At 38.8% G+C, this 23,059-nt stretch overlaps 1 protein-coding gene across 4 annotated transcripts in view; it reads right to left on the bottom strand.

Moving 5' to 3' along the window:
* LOC117402502 (kelch-like protein 32) overlaps positions 1 to 23,059 on the bottom strand; it is a 73,001-nt gene that overhangs the window by 5,663 nt on the left and 44,279 nt on the right. For 3 of the 4 annotated variants that reach the window (XM_059024580.1, XM_059024581.1, XM_034003715.3), the window contains 4 exons: positions 22,211 to 22,426; positions 10,554 to 11,280; positions 4,842 to 4,900; positions 821 to 1,013 (listed from right to left, as the gene is read on the bottom strand). In XM_059024580.1, the coding sequence (XP_058880563.1) occupies positions 821 to 1,013; positions 4,842 to 4,900; positions 10,554 to 11,280; positions 22,211 to 22,426 (1,195 nt within the window). Of the gene's footprint in view, positions 1 to 820; positions 1,014 to 4,841; positions 4,901 to 5,220; positions 5,355 to 10,553; positions 11,281 to 22,210; positions 22,427 to 23,059 lie in introns of those variants that run through there. The other variant, XM_059024582.1, reaches the window with a different exon arrangement.

Here is a 23,059-nt window from a genome sequence, read left to right as displayed (position 1 = left end):
TTGAGGACAACCTTACTGCTCAGCGATACATTGACGAAGTCCTTGAGGCAACAGTTTTTCCATTCCTGCAAGCCAATCCGGAATTATCAATTTTCCAGCAGGACATTGCAAGACCACACAGTGCTAGGATTACAATTGAACGACTTCAAGAAAACAAATGTCGAGGTCTTGCCGTGGTCAGCTTTTTCTTCTGACCTGAGTCCAACAGAACATCTGTGGGACCAAATCGTCAGTGACATCCACAAGAGACAACTGCGACCAGCCAACCTTCGCCAGCTGAATATGAATATGAATATCTTTACCCCAGTCTTCAAGCATCTACATGTCAATACCATACTGGTGTTCGTGGTTATTAAAACAGCTTCTTCAAGTACTCATTTATTTTCTAATCAGCTGCTGCAGGTGGAGCTCCCATATTCTCTGGAAATCCTGAGACCTTGAGGCAGGTACATCTCTTTATCCCTTAATATAATAGGCATAGGAGCAGCTGCTGACTTCCTTAATCAAATGTGATGAGATCTCATTCTGGCAGTGCATTACTGAACAAGGGAAGGAGAACAATAAGTAACAATTAAGTGTTGAATGTAGAAAGCCAGCAGAGTTTTGAGCCATTATACAGTCGCACATGTCAAAACGTATGACTTAAAAACATGCACTGTATGTATTGGTATTTAATCAGTGGGGTGTCAGTAACAGGAGACCATGGGTTCAGTACCACATGCTAGATGGCAAAGTTCAAACCCAAGCCTGCAGCTACACCACAGAACTGATTTCCTGCCTTCACTCCCTTCCTGTGTACCAAAGACAGACGTGAACCTACCTGTAAGCAAACTGAAGCTGCACCGTGTCCACTGATCCATGTCAATGTCGTAGGAGTCTATGTGCCGCACCAGGATCCGATCGTTGTTGTAGTCTAGATCGTTTCCCCCCAGGACGTAAAGCTTTCTGTGGACTGGTGCCATTACATGATACACTCTCCTCTGCAGCATTGGACTACGGCTAATCCATTTGTTCTGCAGTAGAGGGGGGTGGGTGGGGGGGAGGTTATTACACAGCAAGCACAAATTACACAAGTTTCAGCAGCAGGTTCTACTACATACGTTGAAATCAAGCTTTGTTTTCACCTGTGTTTTCTTTTTTCAATATGCCATCATAAACACCATGACCTATATCTAAAAAAGTGAAAAATGCATGCAGGTGTCATACACACTAACAGACAGTTCCATATATACCCAGATTGTGACACCTTATGCTAAAATATTTTTTCACAAATGGATATGCTGTTCTCTCTCTGTATTGTCTTGTGTAATGGTTTTAATTTATATAAGAAGTCTGCTACTAGAGCTCCTTATGTTAGTCATTTTCATTGGATTAAACAGTCAAGAACATTGAAAGAAAAAAAAAATGCTAGTTTGATCAGCCATCAGACATTTTTTCAGTTTTGGGAATTGATCTTGTCCTCAGCTGTGATATGTTGTTGACTGTATCTCATTCACTAAAGAAAACCTCTTTTCAAATCCAGGGAGAACAAAAAAAAAAAAAACAATCAAAATAAGTTAGTGTCTTTAATCCGTGCATATAGTGGATAGGCCCTGTGAAGTATTACACACATGCCAACAGAATTAAACTCTCATCCCACATTGACAGGGATTTGTGGGAAAGTGAAGATACTATCTGTCCCTAGCCATGTGTGACTACCTTTCAGAAAAGTTAAAAAAAAGAAACACCATTGAGATACCATTATAGTAGCAGTGTACTACCCAGAGGAAGCTTCTGCAGAATCATCATAGAAGATCCCAGCAATAACAACAATGACAACACAGCCAGTGGTCCTAATATGGTGACACCTTGCTTTTCATAGAAGTGCTGCAACGAAGTACAAGCGCTTCCTGGTGCATTGTGATACCCTGGATTTGTAAACATGCTGTAATATATCATTGTGTTGACAGTAAAAATCTTTTGGCAAGTCTTACCCTTTCTAGACATTAAGGAATGCTAAGCACAGATTGCCTAGCAGCATTATCACCTGTCACACTTTCCATGTGTTCTTTTGGTTCTTTTTTTATATATATATATATATATATACTTAGGACCTGTAGATATTTCAAATTCAACATTATAGCAGAAAAAGTGTTGCTCCTTCCTGGTACATAATCATTTCCTGGTCATGAGTTCAAATACGCTCTAATAATGGTCTAGCTGTATACAGACAAAGGGGCATACAGCACATATCCCTAAAGCAAGCCAAAGAATCAAAATACGTTCAATGCAAGAAAAGGACCAGTGATAATAAGAAGTAAGAAAATGTATTTGAAAGCATTGATTATTAACACCATAAAGATTGAACAGCGTGCAACTTACATAAGTCAAAAAAGGTCCATCTGCTTTTATACAGTGTGACATGGTTAGTAGGTTAATTATTTTTGTTGGACAAATAAAATTTTGTCACTGCGTTAATATTCTGTAGTCCAATAGTTTAGGAGGCTGTGTGGTCCAGTGGTTAAAGAAACAGGCTTGTAACCAAGAGGTCCCCGGTTCAAATCCCACCTCAGCCACTGACTCATTGTGTGATCCTGAGCAAGTCACTTAACCTCCTTGTGCTCCGTCTTTCGGACGTAATTGTAAGTGACTCTGCTGATGCATAGTTCACACACCCTAGTCTCTGTAAGTCGCCTTGGATAAAGGCGTCTGCTAAATAAACAAATAATAATAATAATAATAATAATAATAATAATAATAATAATAATAATAAACCAAAGAAATTTCACTTTTGCCGGTCTGGCTTCAATTTCATCTTAAGTCCCTTGTGAAAATAGTTGTACTTGTGACACTGCTGCAAGGTACTAGTTCCTCACCTTTCATGAATATTAAATATTATTAAAAAAACAACAAATGATAAGATACCATGTGAATTGACATCATCAACTATCATCAGTACTAACAATAAAAAAATCAAATTACATTAGCTTTCTGTTCCCTGTTATTTAATCATTACTTCCCAATGTTTCGGTATGTGTTTGAAAAAAAAGAGTGGAGATAGTTATAGGCTTTTATATATATATATATATATATATATATATATATATATATATATATATATATATATATATATATATATATACATATATATATATATATATATATATATATATATATATATATATATATATATATATATATATACTAAATCCCTGACAGAGTCTCTTCCAAAGCTATTTAATTATTTACATTACCATATTAAGTTTTGTAATGTTTGTGTAGTCAGAATTAATTTCTGGGTTAGCTGCTACGTCCCCTGACAGGAGCCTGTAGACACCATCTGGCTGTGTGAGGCTGAGATGTGTCCCCTGGCTGCACCTCCGCTCCCCCCCTCCCTTCCTCTGCAAGGACTGGCAGGTGAGCCATCAAGCTCTGCATCGGCAATGAAGCTCAGGGGCCTGGAGGGGTCACTCCTAATAAACCACTGTTTGAATACTAATCAGTGGTGGGAAAGCGGAGGTCACTGCTGCCTGCTTGTTAGCAGGTAGCTGTGTGCTCTGCGGCAGATGGCACGCATTATCGGTTCCCCGCACACACGAAAACAGAAAAAAAAAACTGAGCAACACAACCACCCTCCCCACCAGCAGATATAGTGATTGGGATTCTGCACAGGAAGTCACAGGCAGATGGAATATTTGCCTGCTTCTTTGTCTAAACAATATAGGGAATGCAGTGTGCCCAGAGCTGACAGAGAAAAGAAAATCCTGACACGTGCCTTTTCTTATCTGAATTAACCCTTTACCAAAACCACAATTTATAGACAGACACCCCCACCCTTCCCTTACCAGTATTATTATTATTATTATTTATTTTTCTTAGCAGACGCCCTTATCCAGGGCGACTTACAAGATATCACATTATTTTTACATACAATTACCCATTTATACAGTTGAGTTTTTACTGGAGCAATCTAGGTAAAGTACCTTGCTCAAGGGTACAGCAGCAGTGTCCACCACTGGGGATTGAACCCACAACCCTCCGGTCAAGAGTCCAGAGCCCTAACCACTACTCCACACTGCTGCAGTAGTTTTGCCTACAGTACCTAAGCCTAGTATTTTAAATTCAAAGGCTATCTGTACTGTCATTTGAAGTTAAAGTAACTGGGTCGGTACGATAGTACACAATTTTTCAGATCTCTGGAATGGCCTTATTGTATATGAGATGTCATCTTGTGTAGTCTGGACGACCCTACACACGACATATTAGATTATTATAGATCACAAAATTTGGATGATATTTACACATTATAACTCAAGATGCAATTAGGTGTGTATTCACTGATTTTAAGGGCTGTCGTGTTGCTTTTGATGTAAACCTACTCCAACATGCTCAACTTGCTTTCTAAACACATCGCTGTGCAAGATCAATGGTGGGTACATTCCTGCACTTATTACTAGCTTCTTCACATGTACTGACAATCTACACATCAAAACATACTGGAGCAGCTGAGGCAAAACAATATAACTCTCCAAATTGACTGGATCTGATCAATGTGTGTCACTAACATGAGGACTGGTCCTGCAAACAGGTGCAATCTAGTGATAGTGTGCTTTTCTGCAGCTGATTAAAGGAGAAGCATCAGAGGCATGTGCGAGAGAGAGAGAGAGAGAGAGAGAGAGAGAGAGAGAGAGAGAGAGAGAGAAATAAAAACTCAAAACAATTGCAAATGTCATGAGATGAGATGAGGTGATGAATTTCAGGAATCTGTTTCCATGCATCGGGATATTCGTTGGGAAATCCTGACTGTCAAACTGGAATTGCTGGCATGTATGAGCAGTAACTTGCTGGAGAACGATACGCACCTGACTTGGGTCATACACCATTAATCTGTTCTGATACTGTGCAGTGTTCGTTACACCACCTGCAACATGAAAAACACAGAAAATACAATTCAATCTCACCTGTATTTTTGCACTCTGCATTGGGATGTTCTAAATCTGCATTCTTGGATACTTCATTTGCATATTTATAACCAATGCAATTAAATAAATATGTATAATAATACAAAAAAGAACAACACTAATAATAGTAATAATAATATCACAGATGCAGAATGTGTGCTGCAGTTCACTACCTCACTGTGCTTTTTTATATATTAATCCACCAGAATGAGATCCTGCAGATTTGCATATAGCCTTGACTATCCCAAAACGGATACCATATTAAAATTGATTACCGTACCGTGTTTCTTTAATTTCTGCAAGACTGTCGAGAGTCTCCTTGCCTGTAGTTCTTCTCGTAGCTTTGAAAGTCATCAGGCTGATTTGTCAGAGTTTAGGTTATGATACCACATGCAGGCACCGCTGTCCCTTGCAATCAAAGCGACTGCTTAGATTTGGTGGCTGCTCTAACAAGTATATTATATAGATTGACAATTTTGATTCCCCACCCCGGGGAGTTAATCTGCATTTTAAGAGCTTTCTACCCAAGCAACTGTCATTAAAAGTACCTAATCCTTCACCAGTTTCACTTCAATAGACAGATTTTTTTTCAACTTTAAAATGGTCCCATTTGTGGGCTGATACAAGTGCCTCAGGCCTCCTTGCTGATTCCCTTTGCCAGTGATTTATTATTTAAACTTGCTTCAACCCATATCCTTTGAACAGCCAGTAAAAATGATATTCACCATGAAAGAGCATGAGACCACATGATCGACTGTGTACCCAATACTCAAATTGAAGAATAAAAGCTTGTGTAAAATGGATTCAAACTGAAATTATTAAATTATTAGGGCTGCTCCGATTAATAGATTTGCTCGCAGATTTTTTTTTTTGGACAAATTTAATTGTGCAGAATTTTATTTTTGTATATAAAATAAAATCAACCAATGGAAGATCTGCATTTTCTCTGTGGCAGTCCAAACATAAGTGAGCAGAGGCAGGACATAAACAGTTGAAGGTCTTTAGTAGGTTTAACCAATGGGAGAATCAAAGACCTGCCCCTTGTTATACAGGTGTCCAATCATAAGTGAGCAGAGGCAGGACATAAATGTGCTTGGGTAGGGTGTAAGAATAGCTGAATTTCGTGCAATATTGCTTATCATAGAGACCGTTATTGAGAATTATACTGAGAACTTCAAAGTAATATTTTGAATTGCTTTTTACAAATTAAAAAAATGTCATCAGACAACGGAGGAAGGGAAGGGATATACTCGCCACTTCCGAAATTGAAATTATAAAAGGTATCAGTGGCTTACCGGTAGCTGTCAATTAAAAAAAAAAGTATACTGCTAGAACTGTATTTTGTTCAGTACAGAAAAGGCAATATGGAACAGCACTGGCAATAGCAATCTAGGATGTCTAATGAAGTGAGCACAAAAACATTCCCAAAGTCACTTGCGAGCCACTGTAACACTCAAAACTTTTGGACAAACCCGGATTGATGTTCAACTGGATGAGCAGAAGCGTAGGGAAACAATACATCACAATGAGCAAGTAAGAAAAAATCATGAGGTTCTCAAACGCTTGATTGATTTTGTTGTTTACCTTGGCAAACAAGAACTGGCATTCAGAGGGCACGATGAAGGCACCAATTCCTCAAATAGAGCCAATTATGTGGAATTAGTTTCTCTGATTTCTGACTATGACAACATGTTAAGCAATCACTTGTCAATAGCCACAGTATTCTCGGGTACCTGTAACAAGATTCCGAACGGCTTAATCTATTCAGTGCCCCAGGTTCTGCTAGATGCAGAGTACAGGACAGTCAAGTATGCAACTATAGTGGTAGATTAAACAACCGATGTTGGAAACGCAGCTCAGCTGTCTTGTGTTTTCCGGTACTAGTATGTGACTGACTGTGGCCCAAAAGAACGGTTCTTTTTACTAAAATAAAAATAATAATAATTATGCTTTTAAAAAGACCAAATTCCCATTGGGCTTATTTTTTTTTATTTTTTTTAGATTGTATTGATTTTTTAGTATTACTATGCAGGACAGCCACTTTAACATCGCTACCGTCATTAAAAATGTGCAAGGATTAATCAACTAATGCCCATAAATTAACCGATCAAAAGTTTGATTGACAGCCCTACAATACATATATTTTAGTTTGTGGTCTGGTCCCAGAACTATCTTGAGAAAGAGCTCAGACTCAGTACTTTCAAGCACATACGTGATAATTAAAATACAGAAAGCTGTTCTTGTTTTACAGAATGTTGTTTTAAAGGTTTTTGATTTTGTGATAGTGGCTGGATGGGCTGATATTTGTAACTGAATGACGTGTGTGAGATATTTGATGTTCATGTGTATTTGCTGCCTGCTTGGGCAGATCTCTTTTCTAAAAAAGATTTTTAAAGTCAAATGACTTTCTGATCAAATAAAGGCGACTGTGACAGGCTGACCCAGGTAAGGAGACTCAGAGTCAGGATGTGCAGGGAAAATAAGACTTTTAATTAAACAAAATACACAAAACAAAAGGCACGATGGCCAACCAAAAAAGACAAAACACAAAAACAGGCTTTAAACAAACTATACCAAAAAGAACCACTCAAACAGCGGCTGCTGTGGAGCCTGAGCTTCACGCCCTAAAAAACACAAAACCACCACAAAATAGGCTGCACCCCATCACAGCGACGTAAACAAAAAATGCATGATCCCAACCATTATTGGTTTGTCCATTGATCACCACCTCATTAAAGATGAACTGAAGGAATGATATCATTTAAAAAGCTCTAAAAGGACTGGTCATTAATCTTCACTTGATTTTGATTTCTGACCATTTATAGGGTGTGAATTCTGCAATTCCACCACAGCTACAGTACTTCATAGCCTCTGAGAGACGCAAGGTCTATACCACAGTCCCTGCATACTGTATGTACCACTGATTTGTACTAGTTCTATGTAAAAGTACAATCAAGAGTTTCCCATGCACTAAACACACCCCAAACTTATTACAATTGTCATTCAATTAATACACCTAATGGGCTCTATGTAGCATTGATTTTTCTTTTGTATCTTGACTTTTCGTAGGTTTTTGTGACTTCGTAGACCTACCCGCGACGTATTAAAACCATTCCCATAACTTAGCTATACCCTGCTGCGGTAGTTAGTTATGACTGTTCGTTTCAAACTACTTTTGTATGCAAATGTATGAATCTCATTATAATACCGAAGTTTCGCGCTTACCCTTGATGTATTACATTTTTTCTTGACTTTGGTTTGTGCCTGTTATTTCACGCATGCCTCTCACTGGTGTAGATTCAACTAGCTGTTCGTATGTTTAAATGTTTACGGGCTTTTAGTTACTTTAAATTAAAGCACCTTAAAATATTTATTTTAAATGTCACTGTTATTACTATTATAATACTGTTCTTGTTCTATTATAGATGACACTGGCTACCCTTTGCATTCCTGGTTAATGACTCCAGTTATGAACCCAGAAAGTGTAGCAGCACGAAAAATACAAAATATCTACTGTACTTTTTTCCTTTACACAACTAAAATATACGTAGACTCAAACAAAAGTTGTCTGCGATACTATTAAATTAGTGAAAGCAGACGGAATCATGGTTCGGGTACAGATGAGCACAAATATGGTAAACTACAGAATTAGGAGGCTGTGTGGTCCAGTGGTTAAAGAAAAGGGCTTGTAACCAGGAGGTCCCCGGTTCAAATCCCACCTCAGCCACTGACTCATTGTGTAACCCTGAGCAAGTCACTTAACCTCCTTGTCTTTCGGGTGAGACGTAATTGTAAGTGACTCTGCAGCTGATGCATAGTTCACACACCCTAGTCTCTGTAAGTCGCCTTGGATAAAGGCGTCTGTTATAAACTAATAATAATAATAATTACTGTGCAAATTTACCATGGTAAACTTCCATATATAGAAACAAGCTTAGTTTTATTTATGCTTTCCGTTTTTGTGGAAATGTTTTAGTTTGCTTTCAAGGTGCCCAGGGTCTGTTTGCGCAACGTTTAACACATCACATTCAGTTTGTCATAATACATTATTACATTGTAATTTTCTTTGTGGAAATTAGTTTTCCTTTTTTTCTTTTGACCGGTGCCGTGAGCATCAATGTCAGAATCTGAAGAAGCCACAGCTCGATCCTATTATATATTTGTCTATTACTTCTTTCTGTTCACTATACCACTCATTTGTCTTTACTGGAAGGAAGTTCTAAATCTTGACTTTTGGCATTGCAAATCTATTTATAATGAAATGCAAATTCCGATCTCTCCTGTATAATGAGCACTCATTTATGCTGTTTGTAAACTTGCGGTGATATTACAGTAGTTGTTCAAGAAAAATAGTTTAGTACATCGCACGCAAAAATTCTACGAAGGGCAGAGGCTACGAATTCGCAGTATTTACGAACACGTAAGTAATATTAGTACATGGAGCCCAATAAAAGTAACTAAATAGTTCACATCATATTGAGGATCTGTTTAAACTAAGAACTGCTGGTATTGAATGCCTTTTTTTTTTTTTTTTTTTAGCTGAAGACAGCATACATCATAAAAATCTTAATACAGGCAATTACTTCTCAGTACACACCAGTATGATCTGCATAAAGCATTACTTCAGCAAGGCAAACACATGGTGGATATTCTTAATAAACAATAAAACAATAAAAAAAAGTTCCAAGTATTAAACCTTGGGGCACTCCAAAATTCACTGAAAGGTTATTAGATTTCAGGCCCCTGAGATTCAGTGTACAGAGTTCAATGTACAACTTAAACCAATTAGGAGCACAAGCTTGGGAACCATGAAGTTAAATATTTATACATATTAAAGGTTAACCAAGCGCAGGTCAGAAAAATAACCAAAAAGACAATATAGAATCCCTGCTGCTAACAATTATTATTGTTATATTTTGAAAATCCCTTGAATATTCAATGATGCTATACAAAAGTAATTCAGTAATAACGGAGTCTACGGGCCATATTCACAAAGCATTAGCCCCCTAGTAAAAACATTGGGTTCTGTGCATAACCTGAATGTTAATGTCTTATCAACACACACCTATAGAGAGAGAAGTCAGCGTACCATTAATAATGTAATGAGTGAGTGTACGTGTTTGAGTGTTAATTAAACATGGGTTCAGTGGCAGCAGGCTTATTTGAAACCTTATCGGAAAAACGTGTGTTGATACATTTCCCAAAAATGTATTACAATGTGCATTAATACTAAAAGCAATGCATTTTGTTTTTCTTGAAGATGAAAGTTAAATCGATGCTCAACTATTTACAATGTAAATATATTGCATATAGAGACTGATCCCTATAGATATTGACTGGCTTTCAAACCAAATCAAGGCTGTTAAACTGCTGGTAAAAAAGGATTTATCAAACCTAGAATTACTCAATCTCTAATTATGTTAAAGGGAAAACAAATTAAACAAGAAAACATGGAGCAACTCAAAACAATAACTTCACTTTCCCTACCTGACTATGTTATTGACTGTTAAATTGTTTCTTGGTACTGTACAAACATCCCCTCAAAACCAGGCCTAAATATGTACAAGGTTATTATTGTCTTAGTACCTGAAATGTTTTTTTGTTTTTTTTTACCTGCTATCCAGAGCAGCCCGTCAGCCACACAGCCAGCATGACACGACAGCGATCTGTCAAATGACTGCACAAAGGTCCACTTGTTTTTCTTTGGACAGTACCTCTCGACGGTGGGCAAGACTTGGCGGAGCTCGTTCCTGCCCCCCACTGCATACAGGTATTCATCCAGAGCCCCCAGTACAAAGTGTTCTCTGCAGTTTTTCATGGGAGCGATCTCGGTCCATTTGTTGCTGCGTGGGTCATACCGACAGGCAGTCCTGACAGCGCTGCTGCGCCCCGTGGCGTGTTCCACCTCCCCCCCCGCCACAAAGAGGAAGTCCCCCATGACGGCCACACAGTGGTGGCTCCTCCCCACGGGCATGGGGGCCAGCTCGCTCCAGTTCGACACTCCGGCGATGTGGGCATGCTCCTGGTTCATGGGGTTGAAAAACCTCAGCTCTTTCACCTTACAGACCTCCCTCTTCTTCCCCCCCACGATGTAAAGCGTTTCAGACTGGAAGCGAGGCTTGGTCTGAAGGGTCTGCCAGATTGGCTGTGCGTAGGGGCTGCGGTGGTATTCTAAGGCCTCCTTGACCAAGGCGGTGGCGGTTTCACTGGCCTGTACCAGAGGGTGTGACTGGGCTACAGTGTGGAGGGCACTGACGTCCATAAGGCCATAACGCACGTACTGCAGGAGCTCCTCCATGTACTGGTAGTGGCAGTCATGCTCCAGCCATCTCACAGCCAGCTGCAGAGGAGAACACAAGCACAGGAGTTTAGAGATTTTCAATATCAGTTATTAGTTATAGTGTAGAAGGGTGGGGTAACATCATAATGGGGGCTATATAAATAAATTTACTGCCGTGGAAATCAAACAGCTAATATATACAGAACAAGCAAGAAACAACTAAGGTTGTGAGAGCGCCTTAAATAACATTGTTTTCCTTTTAGAAAAGCTGGTGTTATCCTAGCACAGTGGTAAGTGCTTTATTGCCCTGGCTCCTTACAAACTGTGAAGTCAAAACAGAAATAGTAGATAGAAGTAGATAAATGATTGAGCAAAGAGAAAAAGGTAAAAAAAAAAAAAAAACATGGATATGGACTCTTGTTGTGTAGTGTTCATTGACATTACCATTAGGTCCCTGTGCATCTGTACACACTGTGCGTATCCATCTGTCTGTCTGATAACATGATAACTGCATCTTATCCAAGCTTTCAGATAACGTGTGTATAATCCGATAAACTATTGATTTTATAAATATTTACTGCACCCATCTTTTGTGAGTGTGTTTGCTTTAACTTCAAGACAACTATTCATTCATACAGAATTCTTTACAGAAGGATGAGATTAATTGTATTCCATCTTTTCCTAATCATTTTTGTAAAGTTATCTTGGGTAAGCTACCTACTTGAGTGACTGAACACCAATTGAAATAGTTGAAATTACCTATATTTTGAGAGGGCTGCTTTTATTTACCCCACAGTAAAATTATATATATATATATATATATATATATATATATTTTTTTTTTTTTTTTTTTTTTTTTTTTTTTATGGAAATATAAATTGTTAATATGGTTATGCAAAAGGTTTTGGCAGGCCAGGCAGTGAATTTGAAATTTTGAAAAAAGTATTTTGAGGTTCTGTTTTATTATTAATATAAATACATAAAAAAAAATAATAATAATAACAGGAGGCATCAGGAGGTAGTGGTGTCTGATCCAATTAGGATCAATGCTTTTTTTCCAGCTTGTGATAGAAATCTCTGCCTTCAAGTGTTTCTCCTTGAGCCAGATCCAAGAGAAACTTTCAATGGATTTAAACTGACAAAGGAGAGTGGAACAAAGGGAAATGAATTGGACTTGAGAGCAATTTCAGGTTGTTTAGCTGGAGGAAAGACCTGTACCTAAGAATGAGAAATCCGTGTGAACATGGCTGGAAATAAATTCTTCTATTATTCTGAGAAACAAAGTGCATTTTAGAACAAACAGATCCTCAAGTACAGGCAGATGGGCTGAGGTGAACATACACAACTAGGAGAAGATACATTCCCTTCTGTGGCATTTCGTAATGTTTGAATATCACATTGACATCGTATGTACCTTTAAAATATTGCTTCAATAAAACATTTTAGACACAGAAAAAGGATGAACTCAGTATGAAATGTACCTATAAAAGGAGATCTCAAATAGCTATCCAAGTGCTAGAAGTTTACATAAATGCACAGACTCAGTGGAAGCTCTGTGTTCGCATTCATTTCTCTATTCCCCTCTTTGGTTTGGTCATGCATTTATAGTAATCAGCAACTAGCTCTGGGATTAGTGAGTATTCCACTGGACATGTGTGACTTTATGAACAAAACCAAAGCATCCCCATGTCACAACAATGAGCATTCACTCAACCTTATATAGACACATCAGCTTGTGATGCAATCATTGTTAAATTAAGACCACCAAAAGGCAAACTAATGGTTGTTTGGCAGCGACAGTCGACAGATTAGATGTAAAATATTAGACTGAAAGTCACATTTCAGGACCCAAGTGCAGCAAGAACAGCTATTCAAAACACTATATAAACTTGAAGATTTGTATGTGGATTTTTAAATTGACCAGTCAAGCATTTTTTATCCAATCCCCCCCATGTGTAATCAGTAGACCTTTATAAGTAGGGCAGTTTTGAAGATTAAGAGGCGATCAAGGGCAATGGCATCCATCAAATCACCCAAGCAACCCCCCCCCCCCGGAAAAAAATACACTTTGTCCAAAAAAATGAATAAAACAGTGGTGCCATCATGCTGCTATTTGCATTAATGAATGCTCTGCTGCGTATTAATACATTCCAGCACCTATGGAACAACGAGAGCTGGTGAATATCAATGGCAATGAAGCATTAATGCTGCTCAAGCTCAGACTACATTAAAGTAGTTATGAACATACACCTGCAGTGCAGTCTGATGTTACGGTTTCTTACTGTATCTATCTATGCATATCTATAGATGCACATTTAGACATACTGAATCAAACTTAGTAAATTCAATGCTGAAATTATTTTTATCACTGGGTGATGCGGACTCCGCCCCAAGTGGTAAAGTGTGCTCTCTTCATGGTCCCATTAGGGGGAATGTGCGCGTGCTGGTTTTCATGTATTAGCAATTAGCCTAGCACAGGTGTAAATTGCACTAAATACAGTATGTCATGCAGGCAATGAATAAACTTAAAAATAAAAACAATTCTAGGTAAGAAAAGGTAGATGGCAGACAAAAGAGAAAAAAAAGATAAATAAGAAAAAAGAGTTTAATTCAGTATTTCTAGATGTATTTATTTATGGTTTGATGGTTTTTTTTGTACAAAAGCATAATTAGGGTACACACCTTTTTAGCAATATCAAGATTACTATTTCAAGAAACCAAAGCTATTCTCCTACTTCTTTTTTTAAATGGATAAAACTTACAACTGGTCAGCTTTGTTTTGAAAAGCAATAGAAATGTACTTTGTGTTGAACATGGTGGACTTAAACCATATGCACCTCTGTAACAGACATTTTAGCATCACACTGCTGCATACAGTGGTGGTGGGTGTTCAACACATCATTTCAACTGTCTTTGTATCTAGACCCCCCACCCCCCACCCCCACAGAATAAAAAAACCCTCCCAGGATACAGTACGACTAAGGAGCAAAATCCTGTGAATGCTACTTTGTTAGCTGGCTGTGAAGGTCACATAGCATAAAATAACTTCCTATGGGCCAAGGATAAATTCATTCCCCAAGAAAAAAAGAAGAAAACAGAAAAAGAAAATGTGATTTTCAGACAGCCTGAGACTCAAACTTTAAATGACAATGACTGACAGCTACACTATATCCGTGCAATATCACAGACTGCACGTTCTCATTTACCTCAACATTGCCAGCGAGCGCCCATTAAACATCCGTCTGATGCCCAAATTAACCTTCTCTGCAAACTGAAGGAGGCACAAACTATCATAATCAACCTTTCATTATCACAGCAGCATCTAGTTAAAGGGTCAGAATAATTGTGCCATCAGAGCCCTGATTGTTTTCAATCAAGAGCCGGCCAGAGTGACAGCTTGGTGATTGAACAGTTTGATGAAACCACACTAGGCTTAATCAGGGGAGATGAAAGGGAGGCATGATTGGTGCAAATGAACAGTCGTGCCTCGCCTCTTCTCCCACAATCTGAAATTACACTTAAATTTGGCTTTCTTCCTCTGCGAGTGCCATCGGAGAGAAGGTTTGATTTGTTATGAGTTATGACTGTCGTGTGTTTAGCAAATACAGGGAGGAAGGCTTCAGTGTGGTCATCAAAAAAAAAAATTACAAAAAAAACACCCACAACACCACCAAATTACAGAAAAGCACAAAATGACAAAAGGTTATCTTCACTTAACCTTCCGCAGAACAGAAGGAAATAAGGCTGCTCCATTGCTGTGGTTAGAACGACTGCCAAAATACCCCCATTGAAATGCAAATTACTACGTTAATCAAGAATTCAAGTAAAAGCAGAGAAATAAATAATGCTTAACACAGAGGCATAGACTTGAGTTAACTTTAAGACAATAAAGATGAAGACAGTATACAGGGGGGTTTACATCTTAAGAACAGGCATCCAGAACAGAAAGATAGTGTGGATTTTCAGTATGCAATTCTCTAGTCTCATTTTTACACTCAATAATGATGGGAAGGGTAGGTAATGCTTTAGGTTCACAAGGGACGAAGGCAGCATTTCACAACTGAGAAACAGATTCTTAACTAACAAGTATCCGTTCATGCTACTTAACAAACCACCACAACTCTTTACTGTTCCAAGCACTATCATTTGCTGTGTACAAGCCCAATTTAAAGCTATTCAGCATCACATATTATACCACCAGAAGCAAATCTTCTTTTACTTTCTAATTAATGCAGGGTATTTTAATAATGTCAGGTAATCCACACCGAGGCTTGATTAACACGTGGATGCATTAGCTTGTAACAACACGCTGGGTCATCGATCCAATTTATATTGCAGGGCCTCCATTCGCTATGCTGCAGCTGAGTGTACAATTACCATAACTCTTCTGATATTTATTTCCCCTTGTTTATGTCTCCCTGGGAGATGCGAGTGCAACAGGGAGAGGAAGACCTTCCCACATGAAACCAGGGAACATAACGTTAATGAGTACTGAGTGAGTATCATTTACCCAAAAGATGGACTCTTTAAATGAGTTTCAGTCCTAAAAAGTAATAAAGTTTATTATGTGCATAATACAATGCATAGTGTAAGGTTCTGGTGGGGTCCTATTTTCTGTGAAGCAGGAAGTAAACCAGTAGCGCTGTAACAGGAAAAATGTAACAATGTCTGGAAAACAAAAATGGCAAGAGAAATGCAACAAGGGGCTTCAGTGAAAGTTGTTGAGCTGGTCACAGGGAATCATTTTTTTGGATAAGCAAGCAACACTGAAGGTCCATGCACTTTTTTTTTTTTTTTTTTTTTTTTAATAACATAGGAGTATAAAATATGGTATACTGGTGCACAACAGCTCCCTCTAGCACCAGATCTGCACGGGAAACGTGGACAGGACAGGAAGCAGCAGGTGTATTCTACCCAGTGACAGAACCTTTGATACATCCTGAATCCGAGCGTGAAGGAGTGTGCTTTTGTGCACTTACAATTACTTCTTGTTGCCAGGTGTCAGTACAATCTCTAGTACAGCTGACTGCTTGTACAAACAGGTACAAAGGGATTGATTTCAGAACATTATCCTTTAGAACACATGCTTCACCATCAATATAGTGAAACAAACATTTAATTACCTGAAGGGTGCTGTCATAATGCAAAGTACTGTACAAAGAAGGATGTTTAACTGTTTAACCACGGTCATACTTGCACACTCCCCAACATGTAACATGTAAAAATGGAAATACAGTATACTGATAAAATGAATATTGTAAAAGGGTAAAAAACTACAAGCAGATAAATATTTTTGACTAATGCCCCCATCAACTTAGTTTTAACTATGTTTAATATTTGACCTAAAGCAGTGGCTCTCAAACTTTTTGGACACACACACACGTACATACACCAGTAAAAAATAATTCCAACATGCCACAGGCTGTTGTGTTTTTTCTTTTGCACGAACCAGCCACCGATCCATCATAATAAGAGCAAACTTAACACTGCATATAATAGTTTACCGATTGTGTCCAACGCTTACTGAACTGCACACCATGTAGTATGCTGATAAACTACGTACATCACCAGATGGCAGCAGGCTTTGTCCAATAATAATATGCAAGCTTAAAAGGCAAGTCAGATGCACAGTGCCATCTAGAAACATTGACATGCCAGGAGGTGTCAGCAGTAAAATCTCACACACATACACACACCCCCAGGATACATTCTGCACCCCCTGTGAGGCCCGCACCCCCCAGTTTGAGAACCACTGACCTATAATTGAGGACATTTAAGCTCAGTGGCCTTTAGGAGATCAGCACTAAGCAATTCTCTAGTCTATAGATATTGAGTTTGCATCTGAGCTCTACTGCACTGTTCCTGCTCGTGGGATGCAGAGAGACTGCACTGAAGTAGAAGTAGGTTAATACACTGGTATTAAAATGATATCCCAATGACATTTTTCAGGCTGTCCTACAAAGGACAAACCTAAAGTAGCAAGTAGCTTCAAAAGTAATTCTATGTACTTGTACCATGTTTCCCTTTTGCAACCATTGAGGCTTGATCTGGGTTCTCAATATCCAATCGTTTTTCTCAGTACATGTCTATAACTGTCTTTAAACCTGCTTTGAGCTTACTTGGCTTTGAAATCTCGCTGGGGAACTCTAACAGCCTAGCACTGAACAGCCTTCTTCATTCCATTCAAACCATGTGACAACATGACATTTCTGCTGGCCCAACCAACTCTAAATATACAGTACAGAGGGTGGGACCTGCGTAGTTGAAAAGCCATTTTGTCACATGATTTGTAATGAGGAAGTTTGTTCAGTTCCAATGCATTTAAACAAAGTGAGAGGTAAAGATTAGAGAGAGAGAGAGAGAGAAAACAATTGCAAACGTCATGTAAAGGCAACTGGCCTTTTTTTTGGCAGTCAATGAACACTTTATTAAAGCGAGGCAGGCTTGGTAATAAGCAATTCAGCACTTTAATGAGATTTTGTAGCTCTGTCTCCGGCCTGTCCATCAAGTTTCTGTTCTATAAAGCACCCTGACATTTATCCTCCATCCCACCCAATCTTCACCTAGAGCTGGGTATTAGATTCTTTCATGGTATATCTTGCATTAAAAGCATAACCTCAGCAGAAATCCAAGCAACTTAACTGCACTTGAGGCATTACGGACAGCATGATTAGATTTTTTTACACCACACTACCGAGTATAAAGGAATTACTCAGACAACTCCTTACGGCCCACTGAACACCTAATTGGGCATCATTTATGTGTGCCTTTTAAATCTGTTTATTTTTAAGTATTATAATAAGAGAAAACTGCTACCACATAAAAGGATCATACGCTTTTACAATGGAAAATTGAGGCACATACTCTGTGGGAGGGCTAGGGTTACTTAAAGGGCACACCCTTTTTTCAATGCAGGCTTGTCCTCTCCTTTTTGGTTTGGCAATTTTAATGGAGAATGTTTTACAATCCATTTTACTTACTCTACTTAGCTTAACATTAACACTGGTTTCCCCTTCATTGTCCTGAGTTTTTTTTATTATTCATTTTTTTTAACCGTAATTAAGGCATATATTTGAAGTACAAAACTATAGATAAAATACTGCATCCTGGTGCTGTAGGTCAATGATTGGCGCTAGACCACTGGAGTGAGTTTGACACCAAAATGGATTAGATACCGGAAAGCAGTTGAACAAAACAAGCATACTGTATAAAACATTTTTTTAAACATACAGTAAGAAAAAGGGGGGCATTGAAATGTTTCTAATGCTTATAAGAGCTAAGGAAATAGCATTCAAAAGGATCTATTTTTCTGTTTTGTTTTGTTTGTTTGTTGTTCCGTAACAACTTTTTTTTTTTGTTTTTTTAAATTTAGTTGTCACCAATGTTTTTCTTTTTACCCCAGTTTTCTCCCCAATTTGGAATGCCCAATTGTTATTTGAGATCTGATGGCTCCACTGCAGAACCGCAGGCGCCCTATCGGCCACAGGAGTCGCTGGTGTGCAGTGAACCGTGGATTCTCCTGCCAACCTAAGCCCTCCCTACCCGGGTGGCGCTCGGCCAATTAGGTCGCATCTTGAACTCCACGCGGAGTGCCTTTACTGGATGCGCCACTCGGGAGCACCTGTAACAGCTTTTTTAAACAATGCACTGCTGCAAGTCATTCTTTTGAACCTTGAGAAAGTCCATCATAGTTTTTTGTTTCAGTAAGGCAAAATATGTTTGCCGGGATTCACTAAGTAACTGCCTCAGGAGAACTACTGTTACAGAATCGGCATCCTTCTGCTGCTCATATCAAGAAATACATCCTCCCATCTGTAGCATTGCTGTCTTCGCGTCAACTCCACAGGCTTTAGACTGGCGCATGCATCGTTATGTGTGTGTGTGTGTGTGTGCACCATGGCATTAAGTCAACATTGGCAATAATGTACTGTATTTCAGAGAGAAAACTTGTCTGGGAGCTGCGGGTTATTGAAGTCACGGATGAATGGGGTGTGGATAAATGAGGTTCTATATATATATATTATATATATATATATATATATATATATATATATATATATATATATATATATATGGCCTAAAGTTTGTGGTTTTAGAAAAAATAAAATTAGATAATGTACAGTATAGAAGAATAAAAAAAATGGATAAATAGACTAGATACCATGATGCCTGAAGGTTTAAATAGAAAGGAACAGTAGATTGCTGCATCATTATTATTATTATTTATTTCTTAGCCAGGGCGAATTACAATTGTTACAAGATATCACATTATTTTTTACATACAATTACATTATTTTTTACACATTATTTTTACATACAATTACCCATTTATACAGTTGGGTTTTTACTGGAGCAATCTAGGTAAAGTACCTTGCTGAAGGGTACAGCAGCAGTGTCCCCCACCTGGGATTGAACCCACGACCCTCCGGGCAAGAGTCCAGAGCCCTAACCACTACTGCACACTGCTGCCCATTAGCTATATAGTGAATGATATCACAAAGACATTAGATTCAAAGATAAATAAAAGCCTATAAATACCTCCAATGTTTGTTTTCAAACACACTTTCCCTTAATATATATAAATATATATCTCTATATATATATTGTTTTTAATGAAACATGCCTGGTGCCAGAATTGAATGTTGCTGGCACTATATGAGGTACCCACCAAATTTGCACCCCTGTGAATGGCAGCTGAAGCATTAACGCTTTGAAGAAAACGTATTGCCCTGAAAGGACCAGTCGATAAGTAATTAGTAATGAACAAGGTGGCTCAGATGCTATCTTTAACGTGTGTGAGAACTTAACAGCTTCACTTTGGGCAGAAGCTCAACTTCACAAACTTCACACTGAACTCTACAGCCTTGCACTACTAGAGGCCTTTTAATAGGCGTAAACTAGCCTAAGTGCTTAGTGGTTACAGGATTGAGAGGTCATGACTTTAATTACCTAGTCTAGACTTAAAATGCACAGGTCACTGGGGAGTGCTGGCCTTCTGTCTGATATGCAGATAAGTTCATGTGATTATAGCACACAAAAAATAAATAAATAAATAAACCTTAGGGACCAGCTGCTTAGGCTATTGCAGAGATGGTGGGTGCTGCTAGCAATATAAACCAGAAAAGGCATTATGAGGAATTTCATTTCAACAGTCGGCTTATAAGGAGACTTTTGAGGTTCTCCAATCCATCACCTGTCGTGAGGTTCACTCGCTTTCTAGTGCTTTATTCACACCACAACAGCTATAAAACCTTAGCCCCCCCCCACCTTCTCCACGAACATAAACAGCAGCCTTTTAGCAAGGCTATCCTGGGTACTCTGTTTCAAAGTGCTTCACTCTATTAGCACATCAATAGTGTCAAAGACTCTCATCTGTTCCGAAGTCTTCTGTGCTGCTCCACACTTATTTACATCCTTTTATCTTGTGCTCGCTGCAGGTTCAAAGAATCTCTTCAGTAGATGTTGCCTATACACTGTTGTCTACAATGCCTTCTCTGCTGAGACGCTTGCATACCTCCCTCGTGGGTCAGTGATTTGAGACCCCCCCCCCATCCCCCCCATTATCAAGATAGGTGAAAGTTCACCATGACCGATTCTGGTTCCCAACCTAAACCTGCCATTGGAAGGCCTTGAAACCTCAAGCGCAAGGTCAGCACATTCAGTCAGAGTGTGCTGAACCGCTACACCAGCCTTTGTTCCACGTTTTGTTTCATATGTAAATGAGTGCACCATCAACAGGGAACGGAGATGTCTAGAAAATAATACATTCAGCTACAAAAACAGGAGGTGAGCGCTAAAGACCAGCTTAACAGATAGGGGCACATTTCCAAAAAACATGCCGAATCCATCAATGGCCCATCAGTTTTAATATACCATTTTCAAATAACACGACTGCCCAATATATTTGAAATATAACTTATCTCTCTGTTTTACTATGTTCATAATAGTGGTGTTATTTTTTTATTCACCATAACTCACTCTCTACAGCAGGGGGGTGTTAGAAGGGTGTTTTATTTTTTTATTTTTTTTAATTACAGTGCACATCTTAACCTAGGATATACTGTACAATGGGCAGATACTTTATTTGGGCTTTATTGGCTATTGTGATTGGATCGCCAATAATACTTCCACCAATCAGAGGGCTGCATACAGTACTCCTAGCAATCCCACCCTCTGTCAGACTGGTATACAGAACAGATTAAAGAAGCGCTGGACAAGAGAAATAATGTGTCAGATATCAAAGTGCATATGAGAATGGCAGTGATAAAGCCAGTTTGCTTGAAAACATTAAAAGTAGACCGGACATTTCCATCGAAGGATTTAAAAAATGCCTATCATAAAAGTTTACTGGTTCTTAAAATTAAGGGCCATATAAGAACGATAAATACAGTAAATGATTAGAAGGCCTTCTTTGTTGTTCTCCAAGTTGCTGCAGTTACATAGCAGATGCTCTACAGCATGGCTGCACAATTCTGGTCCTCAAGATCCATATCCCTCTTTGCCCATCCAGGATATACCTGCACCCCATGTGACTTAACCAAACCAACTGAACCTCCTTCCAGACCTTAGTCAGGCAATTATTTAAGATATTGATAAAACCTGAAGGCCCGGATTTGTGCACCCCTGCTCTACAGTATACCTTGTTTATGGCACAGTACACCTACAAATTCCTTTCCCTCCAATACGGCATTCAACACGGCTAAGTGAAGCAGAGACAGCAGACCACATGGTCTGTGCTGTTATTCAAGGCTTTCAGCCCATTCTTCTCCCAGCCCAGACCCCGCTTGTCAATTCATGGTCAGTTTAATATATTTATATTTTACCAAGCTGCTGATTGTTTGCCGTCTACACTCCTAAACTAAGTGCTCTAGAACTGTGATCATGTTTATAGAGCTGTTGGCTGTCCTGTATGAAATCTGCCAAACTGGGTTCCGGTTCCCAGCTCTTGCTGTAATGCTCAGCAGGATGGTGTGAACACTCTGATGCCTACCTGCCAGATCTGCTCCTCGCTGAGCGATGTGAGCCGGTCGCTCTTGAGCACCTCCCGGAGGAGACGGTAGGGAAGCACCAGCACCTCCTCCTGGCGACTGCTGAGCAGCTCAGACAGGTGCTTCACCAGGAAGCTCACCACAGCCTCCTCCAGCAGCGTCAGGTTAAACAGGTCCGCCAGCTTGTACAGGTCCAGGTAATTGAAGCTGTTCAGCTCCTGCAGCGAAACACAACACGCACACTGAGCACTTTGCTAAGCAGAAAATAAGCCCCCCATTTCACTAAGGAGGCATACATTTAATATAAGAGTAAAACCAGCCTTATTATACATTATAGTAAACATTTTTGAAGTCACTAAATTAAATAAGTTGTGTCTTCTCATTACAGTACAGTAGAAATGTATGATATAATAACAATATCAATAATAATAATAATAATAATAATAATAATAATAACAACAACATCAATAATAATAATAATAATAATAATAATAATAATAATAATAATAATAATAATAATAATAATAATAATAATAATAATCAATAACAATAGGGTTCCTGCAACTTTGTTGTTTGGCCCCCTAATAATAATGCTCTACTTGTTGTTCCCAGTCCAGACCTACACTGCGCAGGGACCTATGTGGAAGAATAACTAACCAGAAAAGGCATGGAGACACCAGAAAACAGAGCGTGAAGGCTGTCTATCCCAGCTGATGCAAATACCCATCAATCTCTTTCCCTTTAACAAGATGTTAATTGATGGGAACACAAAGATGAGTGTAGCTGGAAAGCAGTAATGAAGGAAGGTAGAAAAAGATAAAAATAATAAGGTAACTAGATAGATAGGCAAG

The sequence above is a fragment of the Acipenser ruthenus genome, chromosome 5, assembly GCF_902713425.1.
Source record: "Acipenser ruthenus chromosome 5, fAciRut3.2 maternal haplotype, whole genome shotgun sequence".
NCBI classification, from domain to species: domain Eukaryota; kingdom Metazoa; phylum Chordata; class Actinopteri; order Acipenseriformes; family Acipenseridae; genus Acipenser; species Acipenser ruthenus.
Note: the sequence above shows the minus strand (reverse complement) of the source record. Positions and strands in the feature narration are given on the sequence as shown.